Raw genomic sequence first — 10,395 nt, 5'->3', positions numbered from 1 at the left:
TTCAGGAAATCGACATAAAAATTAATCACATATTCTTGATCTCAAAATAGGCCGATTCAATCCAATTTACCTATATAACAGTATGCTTCCTAAGAGAGCTGTAGGTCTTTAAAGGTTGGTAACTGAATGTAGTTATCATGATATATCACGAAATGTTATACAGTTACATGACATTTTAAGCCTAACAAAATAGGTTTGAAATGATTTAAAAACTTTACTACAAGTGTTGGAGGGATTTTTGTATGTAAGTTTATTTTAACTTTGACATTACAATATAAAATTTTAATTTTTGCCTAAAATTAGTCCTCTTGCTGATCATCGATAGCATGCACCGTTTCTAATCAACATTAATTTTAAAGTTTCACCTCATAAATTCTAGGAAATTGAATATTCTAATAATAATAAATAAGTTTAATTCAAACATCCTGTATATAAACATTAAAACTTCAAAATTGATTTAGAATTTTTGTGAGATCAGTTACTAAGAGCATTACAGCAACTGGAAAAATATTTGAAGTCAAGTATCTCTTAGGAAGCATATTAGTATATAGGTAAGTTGGGGTTAAGAATATGTGGTTAATTTATGTGGACTAAATTTAGGGACACCCTGTATAAGCAACATGTTATATTATATATTAATATTTTCGGCTATAAGGGCCAATATAGTATGTATGTGATTTTATATGGATTAATTGAGTTTGTCTAAAGACTATTTTACAATTATTATCATATATTTTGTGCAGGTAACTAAAATCTGACAGTCAACTTTGTCAGATTTTGACTACTTAGATTGTCAAAACAAAACTCAAACTATATTAACGACTACTGACATCCGACAGAGGTAAGATATTAATTCATTACCAATTTATGTAAAAAACCATTATGAATGAAATGATCCCGAAAGCCTAAACAATAATATTTCAGTCATAGATGCAACAATATGCGGCATCCATGACAAATAAACCCTTAGCCTTATATTTATATAAATTAAAAAAATTATTAATAATTTACAGATATCTGGGAGGTGGTTAAGGTTGCACGGAGGTCGCACATCTCCATTTTAATATGGAAAATGATGTGTCGACACCACTTCCCCTCAGGGAAGTCTCCAGCTGCGAAACCCCACCAATGACATCAGTCATGGACAGTAGCAATAATAACGAAGTGTCAGCTGAACTTCACTCAAGTTTCGACAACAACCTCGGTGTTTGTGCTGCAGATACTAATTATGTAGATACTGTTTCTGGAAATGCAATACCTAGTTTGATGACACCGCCACTAGGAACACGTGAGCATGCCAAGGTTTAAATTTGAATATTTTAAAAATTTGTTTTTTCAGCTCGTTCAAGTTTTGGGTCGGGTACAATAAAATATGCTGGTATGAGTAAGTATTAACATTTAATTTAATTGGAAACTACTACACACGTCCACGTTTTAGTACCCAAAATTAAGAAGAGGAAATGTCAGTCAGAGGTGCTTGAAGATATTCAGTTTCTATTTAACGAATGCGACCCCCCACGTAAGAAAGCAATAATACATCATTCAAGAAATAAATTTATTTTAATTTTTTATTATTATTAGGTGAACATTATGAGGGCTGGAAAACACCTCCAAGTTACCGTCCGCAATACTTAGAGCGCACGCCACCTCTTTTCAGTAGGAATCCCCGTATAGCCCAGTTGGGCTCTCAATTGGAATACAATGCCAAAGATTTTGGTGTCGATCAATTTCAACACTGGACAGACGCTGAGCAATATATGAAATATGCTACTAAAGACACAGAAGATTTTAATGACTCGGATGCACGTGAAAAAAGAGAAAAGGGTAAAATTGGAATACCTTCCAGTTCAATTAATATTTACATTATTGCAGTTCATCGGATGTTTGAAATGATATATCTAGATGAAAATAATAAAGAAAATAAGCCGCCGACGGGTTTTCAATTGCCGAAACGCCTTCAAAAACGACTGATGCAAACCAAGACTTTCAAATATTCCATGCCAAGAGGTGAACATAAAAATTCACACCAAACATACCTAAATACAGTTGTTCTAGGACCGAGAGCGCCTTCTCCACCACCCCCACAAATCGAAGAAGATCCTGTGGAGTATACGTGTGCTCCTATGGTTCAAGATCCGTATACAGAAAAATTAAAAAAGCGTGCTATACGGGACGCCAAAAAGAGCCGGAAGAAGGAACAAGATCTTCAAAAGCAAAAAGAAGCTGAACAGAAGACCATAGAGGAGGAACTTTACAAGCAACAAAATGCTTTAGAAACAGAGGAGTTTACGAAACGGGCTATTGGTGAGTTTTAATGTTTCAAACTAATGACTATTAACAATTTAATTGATAGCTGCGAGAAAGGTTTGTCCTACTGATAGTAAGGGCCAGGCTGCAGTGGAAGTTGCTGTTCACGCGAGACAGTTGACCGCTGATCAAGATAGAGTAAGATCCTTGAACGTTATTTATATAATGTGTCTCTGGGGATTTGTTATTCAAAGTGAGATACTTTGCTACATTCAATATTTTATTATAAGCCATTAGTAAACTAGAAGTTACAACAATAACTAACAACGAAACTAAAATTAATATAGTTTCCGCATTAATATTTTTCGAAATTGTTCAATCAGACTTGGCCAAGTAGGTGTCTATATTGCAAACGTCGCGAAAATGCACCTGTTGATAACTGTCCGAATTATTCAAATATCGACCTAAAGTGTTCCCTTTTGTTATTTTCTTTGAAATTTGCACCGATATGAATTCAATCTATATTCGTGTAATTTTCTTATATGAGTATAAACTTGGTAATAATGCTGCAAAAGCTGCACGCAATATAAACCAAGCGCTTGGCGAGAATACTGTGAACGATTGAAAAGTGCAGTGTTGGTTTGAAAAATTTCGGTCTGGTGACCCAAACCGTCTTTCAAAAATGAAGCATTGGTGGAAACGAATCTAACTGTTTCTTCAAGGGATGCCAGAATGGAAGTTGACCATACAACAATATTGCGATATCTTTCTGAAATTGGCAAGGGGAAAAAAATGGATAAGTGGATACCGCATGAACTAACCGAGCGAAATAAGCTGGATCGCTTGAACGTTGCTCATCATTGCTAACCCGATTTAATCGATCGAATTGTGCAGCACCCACCTTATTCACCGACTCTTTCGCCAACCGACTTTTATTTAAACACTGTTATGAGACTTCTTATTTTGATGCGAACGGCGAAATCTGATGAAAAGTCGACTGTATCATTTGACCGTAAGGACGAGTTCAGTGGTTGTAAGTAGTACCATATACGAAATAACTGAAGAACTAAAACATTTGTTATAACTTGTATATTACTTTGTATGGTCCGTATCAAATTTAGCAACGTCTCCGATATTGCTGATCCCATTGGACTTTTGATTTTTTTACGTCTCTTTATGTGTTATACTGTTGATTATTGAGTTAACAAGACGTTCTTCTACATCTCGATGATGTCATTATTTTCGATTTTCTACATCAAATTTGCTTCAGTTGGTAATATTGCCTCATCTCAATTCGTTTGCTGAGTGTTGGAGTACATTAAGAGCATATCCGCCAAGGTATGGTTCAATCTTTCGGTGAGTTCATTGCGTCAGGGATGGTAGGGAGTCGTGAAGTTGCTTGAAGAAACCATTGTCTTCAACAGTTCTGTCAAGATTTTAGACCAAAAGGTGGTCGCACGGTCTTTCAATATGGTCCATGGTGCTCTATATTTTGACAAGATTCTTTACAGAACAAATTTTGTCACTGTTCCTGCTTAACCGTTTGGATGCGACTCCATCCGTCTGGTCGCGCATAATTATCATTGTTTTGCTCCTTCGGAAACGACTTAACAAATCAATTCCAATCTGTTGAAATGTGTTCCTACCTTTTACGAAATTTCTGCATTCCATCCCTGTAGTACATGACCTTAACTTTGTGGTATCTCTTGCTGATTTCTAGGTGCCCCGCCATAGGTTCACTATGATGTAACGTCAAAATCTCAGCAACACGATGTCTGAGTGCCATTCTTCAGCGTGAAGTTTTCTGCTTTGCTTCTTCCTTAGCGCGAAAGTTTTATGGTGGCTTACCTTTCCTTCTGTGGCTTTCCTTATGACGTATAGGTGGTTCTTTTTCTTGCTCTCCCTTAATTTCATCTGCATCTGGCAAGAATGTCAGTATATCAACCGCTAATTTTGTGATGGTTTGTGTCCTCTGTTTCGCAGGGTTTCTCGATAGGCAGTCATTTTTATGATTACGTCAGATTTTGTGTACCACACATGTTCTGAAAGATTGATGGCAAATCGCGCCAGTTTCTCAGTTAAGCTCTTCGTTTGTTTTAACCAACACAAGGCGTGACGATCGGCTACTATCCGAGTATAACTGAGGCCGTAGACAACTTTTTCCTTAAGTTGCTGGAATGCAACTTCATTTTCAACGTTTCACACGATTTGACAAACTTACTTCGAATCGAAGCGGCTCCTTTTACATTAATGATGCGTTCCACTGGATTTCGATAGCAACTCCAATAATTTATTCTTCTCTTGTTTCGATAAATTTGAAGATTTGTGGCTTAACGATGTCCTTGTTTGATACATCTGCTATTGCACATACTTTGGTCTTAGTTGACGTGGTTGTCCTTTCTCTTCATCCTCAAGTCATTTCTTCCTTAGAAATATATCATTGGAGTGTAATCTCTAGTTACGTTCAGGATTCAGATTATGTCCCAAGTTAAAGTCCATCATTGTTTTTCACTGAATTGCGACGTTTTCTAGTACCTTCACTGTGTTCTTGCACTTTTTCTTCCAAATTCATTGATGAAATTCTCCTTCAGCTTGTTCCATCTTTGTTACAAACCATTGATAGCTATGTACTTGCCACAGCCTCTAAGAACGATCTCAAATAATTGATTTTAAGAGTGTCGTTCTAAGGATTGATATTGGTACACTTCATAATTCCACATAAATTGCATTGTTATTTGTAGAGTTAACATTACTGGGAATCAAAAATTTGGATATTGCTGGATTGCGGTGGTTGATGGTTGAAGTATAGTCCATTATCCGATTTGTTAAAGGTAATTCCAATGATGTCTGTGTGGGTATTTCGTGTTGTTTTCTATTTGGAATCTTCCGACCACTCAATCACTCTCAGACGATGGTTTGGTCTTCTCTATTTTGTGTTTCTTGTTGACTCCAGAAACTCTTGATTTGCTACGCAGGATGTATATTTTTTCTTCTGTGGGGGGTCGCTGCTTATCACATATTGACCCTTGACACACGTGTCTTCCCGATTTATAGGGCGCGTTCGTTACCAAATTTTAATAGCACCTGCTGCTAGTCATGGTCGACTTACGATGTTGTAATCTTAGTGACGACCTCAATCTGTCTACTCCACCACCATATTAGGGTTACCAAGCTAATTTGGTAAAAGCAATAAGAAAATGGCCGTTTTAAATAAGACTATATTTGGACATTACTAAACTCGAAATTATAACAATAACTAACAATTAAACTAAAACTAATATAAATTCCGCACTTATATTTTTCGTCGCCGTCGATATTGCCAGTATCGTAAAAATGCACCTGTTGATAATCGTTCTGTGTTCTAAAGGTTCTAACATTTTAATTATGTACAATTAACTATTATAGAAAATACGGTGGAAGAAGTAACAGTGGAAAAAGAAGTGAAAACAATGCAAACGGTTTCGCATTTTGACAAAAAAGGTGGACTACCACAAAGAAAATCAAGAATTCCAAGATTTATACTTTATACTAAAAAATTTGCCCCCACCAGAAGGCGAAAACCCTGTTGCCAAATCAAGAACCACTATTTCGCAGATACATGTGACGACGAAAAAAACATCTGTACGTATACACTATATTAGGGGTGGCCTGACTGGAAACCTTTGAAGGATTATTTGTGGCTCTGGATAAATGTACTCGAGTTCCTTTTCATTCAAGAATTATCAAGTGAAGTGAAATAAATGCGTTTAATTTCTAATATTTAAATTCAGTATACATATTTTGTATATTTATTTATGTTTTCAATAAATATAATTTTTGTAAAAAAAATTTAATACCTTTTTTGCATACATTTTAAATACGTATTTAATTACGGCTCGCGCAACATTTCAAATTTTGAAAAATGGCTCGGACAATCAAGGAGCTTGGTCACCTCTGCACTATTTCATTTCTAATTTTGATTATTTATTTGTTTTAGAAACCACATGTCGCACAGAAAAGAGGCATTTCTAGATCTGGGGGTGTTTCCGCACTAAAGCGAGGGATACCACCAGTCATCACACAGTGCCCACCATCCACCAGAGGAAAAGCTCAACAAGCAGTCGTCAGAATACCGTCTTCTAGGAGCCCTATAGTCTCCGCAGCAGCTGTTACGGCTAGTGTAGCACCGTGTTCACAACCTACTAGAGAAATTCATCAATCTTCTACAAGAAGCAGAATGCCTATTTTAGTCAACCGTAAAGTGGCACCAACAGAAGGAAGAAGTGGAATTTCTTCTAGAAACAAAGGAATACCTATTCCAAAATCAAATGTACAGACCTCCAGTTCAATAGTTGATCCTGCGTGTGCACCATTTACAAGAGGGAAACCTCTTCAAGCTGCCGTAAATCGAGCACCTTCTTCTAGGACCCGTATAGGTTCCACAGCAGCTCTTACGCCTAGTGCAGCGCCACGTCCACAACCCACTAGAGAAATTCATCAACCTTCTACAAGAAGCAGAATACCTATTTCAGTCAGTCGTAAAATAGCACCAACAGAAGGAAGAAGTGGAATTTCTTCTAAAACCAAAGGAATACCTGTTCCAAAATCAAATGTACAGACCTCCAGTTCAATAGTTAATCCCACGTGTGCACCATCTACTAGAGGAAAACCTGTAGAACCTGTTGTAAATAGAATACCTCCTTCTAGGATCCGTATAGGCTCCGCAGCAGCTCTTACGGCTAGTGCAGCGCCACGTCCACAACCCACTAGAAAAATTCATCAATCTTCTACAAGAAGCAGAATTCCTATTTTAATCAGCCGTAAAGCAGCACTAACAAAAAGAAGAAGTGGAATTTCTTCTAGAAACAAAGGCTTACTTGTTCCAAAATCATCACGGTCCTCCAGTCCAGTAGTTGATCTTGCCTGTGCGCTGAATGCTATTCAACAAGCTTCCTCAACCGATCTATCACGGGCTCTCAGTTCAGGTCGTCCAGTCACATCACCTGTTGCTCTAGTAGCCGGTCCGTCCTGGGCACTGAGTTCAGATCTTCCAAGTACCTCAGCAACGACCTCAGTCATTTCTCCAGTAGCTTTTTTTAAGATGGACAAAAGTGACAAAACTTCTCCAGCGTCCAAGGTGGCGTTTATTATGGTGCCGATTGACGAGGAATGTGATCCTAAAAAACTTGGAAAGAAAAGCGAATCGGAAGAACAGTCTTCCGTTAACATTTTGGCTGAAAGACCGCCGTCTCAAGTCAATATTTCTCCCAATAAAAGTAAATGATTTTGTTTTACAATTTCAGTGTTATATGTAATTAAGGATGTTTTACTTCTAGCATCGAAGCCACCAGTTCTTTCTTCAGACATTAGGGAACAGGCTGGATCATCTCGTATGTTATTATTTTAATAAAAATATGGATTATTCTAATCATAAGTATTTTGTAGAATCTCCTTGTTACCTACAACCCGGTTTTATGAACAGTAATGTCCACACTTACTTTCATTACATCTTGATATGATTTTACCCTTTGTTTAGAATTATATATAAACTTCCCATTGTACTCTCCATCTCGCACACTTATGCAATTTTTTGTTGGAAAGAAAATGGATTGTTTACGAGGCTTCCAAATGCCTAGAGGTGCCCAAATTAGAGAGTAAGTTGTTTTATAAAATTATAATTTAAAGTTTATCATAATATATTTTTTCAGAACTCCAACTGAACAGTTGCCTTGTCTTGAAACAGAGGTAATATTAAATTTTAACTATTTGTGTTATTGGGTATGTCTAATTATTGCAGGTTGATGATTCACCTCCACCACAAACTCAAGTTTGTCCACTACGTGAACCGTCACTACAAGCTGGTCCGCCTAGCGGTTTTGTGTTGATTCTGGATGAAACTGACGAAGTAACATATTTTATCATTCTCTTATGCAATAAATATAAATTGTTATCATACATACAGGGTTTCGTACAGACTCGACGGCGTTCGGCGCGGAACATTGTTCCAGTCTGTACGAAGCTTTAAATTTCTTTGAATTTAAATTACTTACTTAATTATAGGTTGCTACTGCTAGTACTACACCATTACCAGATGAACAAGACTCTGATGATAGTTTACCTCCATCTTAAGACCGTCACACACTTCAGGTTTAAGACCTCCAGAAGTGAGGTAGAGTGTCGAGCATGGAAATCAATTCAATTTATATATTTTTTATATATACATATTAATTTTTCTGTAATAAACACGTTTAAAAGTATCAATTGTCTATCAATACTAAAATTTATAAATCCAAGTCTTGAAATGGATTGAATCCGAACTCCTTCAACTCCGAATCTGATGTAACGGACCCGTTCCGTCGCATGCATTCCGACTGGTCAATGTGAATTTCTATTCGCAATGGATTTATGAACGACAATCCGGAATGAGATTGAAACTTTTCAAACGACCTTGGTGTGGAACAACTCCCTTGAACTTGGTCCAATATTCAAAGCGAATTCAATTCTATGCGATCTGTAATTAGATTCGTTTCATTGGAACGACTCAGTTCAATCATAAACAAATATCAACCTTAACTTATTGTTCAGTTGATTAAATAGAAAATATGGTATCCATGCCGTCGGCGACCACAGATTCATCATTTTTAGACTTTATCTCTACCTTACGTATTCATGCAAGCTCTCTATTGATACCTCACGTAATAGCGGCGTCATGATGTAGGAAGTAGCTCGTCTTTGGCATTTTTTATTTATTTTTGATTTTGGTTGTTCTCTTTTCTGGCTTCTCGACTATTCTCAGTTACACCTGACATCGCAAATCACTTGTGCCGGGGGTGATGCATCTCAACTCTCGCGGTTCTCTTCATTGATGATGTGGCGTCCTATGCCTTCATACGTTTCCTTTTGCCATGGGTCTGAGTTTAGTTACGTATTTATTTGAAACAAATTTAAGGGCCAAAAGTAGAACAACTATTAAATAAAACAACCTTACGTACATTTAGCCTCCCCTTATTTAGTATCCAGTAGCATAGCTATTATTTTTAATAACTACTAAACATTGTTTTTTCATTGATTTCAGGAGTTTTTTAATATAATATTTCGATATTTCTTTTACTGATTTTGAAATTCTTCGTAAGTCATTTTGCATGGATTTTCCGATCAGTTTCATCCAAAATATTTTCAATTGGATTGAGGTCGAAACTTTGTGCTGGTCAAGACATTACACGCATTCCTTGAGAAGCGAACCATTCTCTAACTAACCTAGACGTGTGTTCCGGATCGTACTGAAAGATCAAACGAAGTACATTCTGGAGGAATATTTACGTTACGATTATCATGGTTTATCGGAAAACAATTTATTCAATTAATGATGTGCCAAGTGATAAGTCAACATTTGCTCACATAAGATAGTCTTCTAAATTGTCACTCAGTTAAAATTTATAGTAGCCCAAAAGAGTCTAACAACATCAGATTTCGCAATAATATTAATAGTTATAAGTTATGTTACTAACACTTTTTTGAAAGTAGATGCCATAGGAAGCGACCACAAAATAGAGTTGTGTTTAGTTATTGTGCGAAGAAGTATCACAATCCAACATAAGAAATGTCCAATCGCCAGAAGTTCTGTGCGTGAAGTAAAGAGAAATCAATATAGTTAAAAATTTGGTGGATGCGTCGTCAGTCGCATCCGCCAAATTTAAGTCCTTTTTACATGACTTTTGGGTATTCAAATTAAATATAATAATTATAGTGTTTTAGAAAATACAATTATTTTATTATTTTAATAATATTAATAAAGAAATCAATAAATTATTTTATAAATTTAATACAATTTTTCTATTCATAAATTCCAAAATAGTCCTCCTTTTCAGTGCAGTGGAAACTGTAAATAAATAAAAATAATTGACAATTTAAAGAAAGACATTTATTGATTGTTAGGAGCACAATTTTCTCAGCACATTCTTCTGACAATTGAAATTTTAAACCAGTTAACATGTTAACTTGTGGTTTAGCAGAAATTGTTCAATCTTTAATATTCCTTATATCAAATTTGACTAGTTTTTTTTTTCATCATCATTGATCATCAACGTCATTGCCCACAGAGTGTGAGAGTGTGACATATTTTGAGTAAATTTCAAAATTGAATCTACCACATTTGATTAAAGTCCTAGG

At 36.1% G+C, this 10,395-nt stretch overlaps 1 protein-coding gene across 1 annotated transcript; it reads left to right on the top strand.

Moving 5' to 3' along the window:
• The first annotated feature begins 1,032 nt into the window (after positions 1–1,032).
• LOC109606183 (serine/arginine repetitive matrix protein 2) lies at positions 1,033–8,483 on the top strand. The gene is made up of 14 exons (XM_020022745.2): positions 1,033–1,288; positions 1,340–1,384; positions 1,439–1,519; positions 1,582–1,824; positions 1,873–2,007; positions 2,056–2,304; positions 2,354–2,445; positions 6,224–7,502; positions 7,563–7,616; positions 7,672–7,707; positions 7,763–7,880; positions 7,935–7,971; positions 8,024–8,131; positions 8,287–8,483. The coding sequence occupies exons 1-14, from the start codon at positions 1,066–1,068 to the stop codon at positions 8,353–8,355; spliced, it is 2,769 nt and encodes a 922-aa protein (XP_019878304.2). The 5' UTR covers positions 1,033–1,065; the 3' UTR covers positions 8,356–8,483.
• Positions 8,484–10,395: the final 1,912 nt, after the last annotated feature.

The sequence above is a fragment of the Aethina tumida genome, chromosome 1 (assembly GCF_024364675.1).
Source record: "Aethina tumida isolate Nest 87 chromosome 1, icAetTumi1.1, whole genome shotgun sequence".
Lineage (NCBI taxonomy): Eukaryota > Metazoa > Arthropoda > Insecta > Coleoptera > Nitidulidae > Aethina > Aethina tumida.
This window is presented reverse-complemented; position numbering and strand designations above follow the sequence as displayed.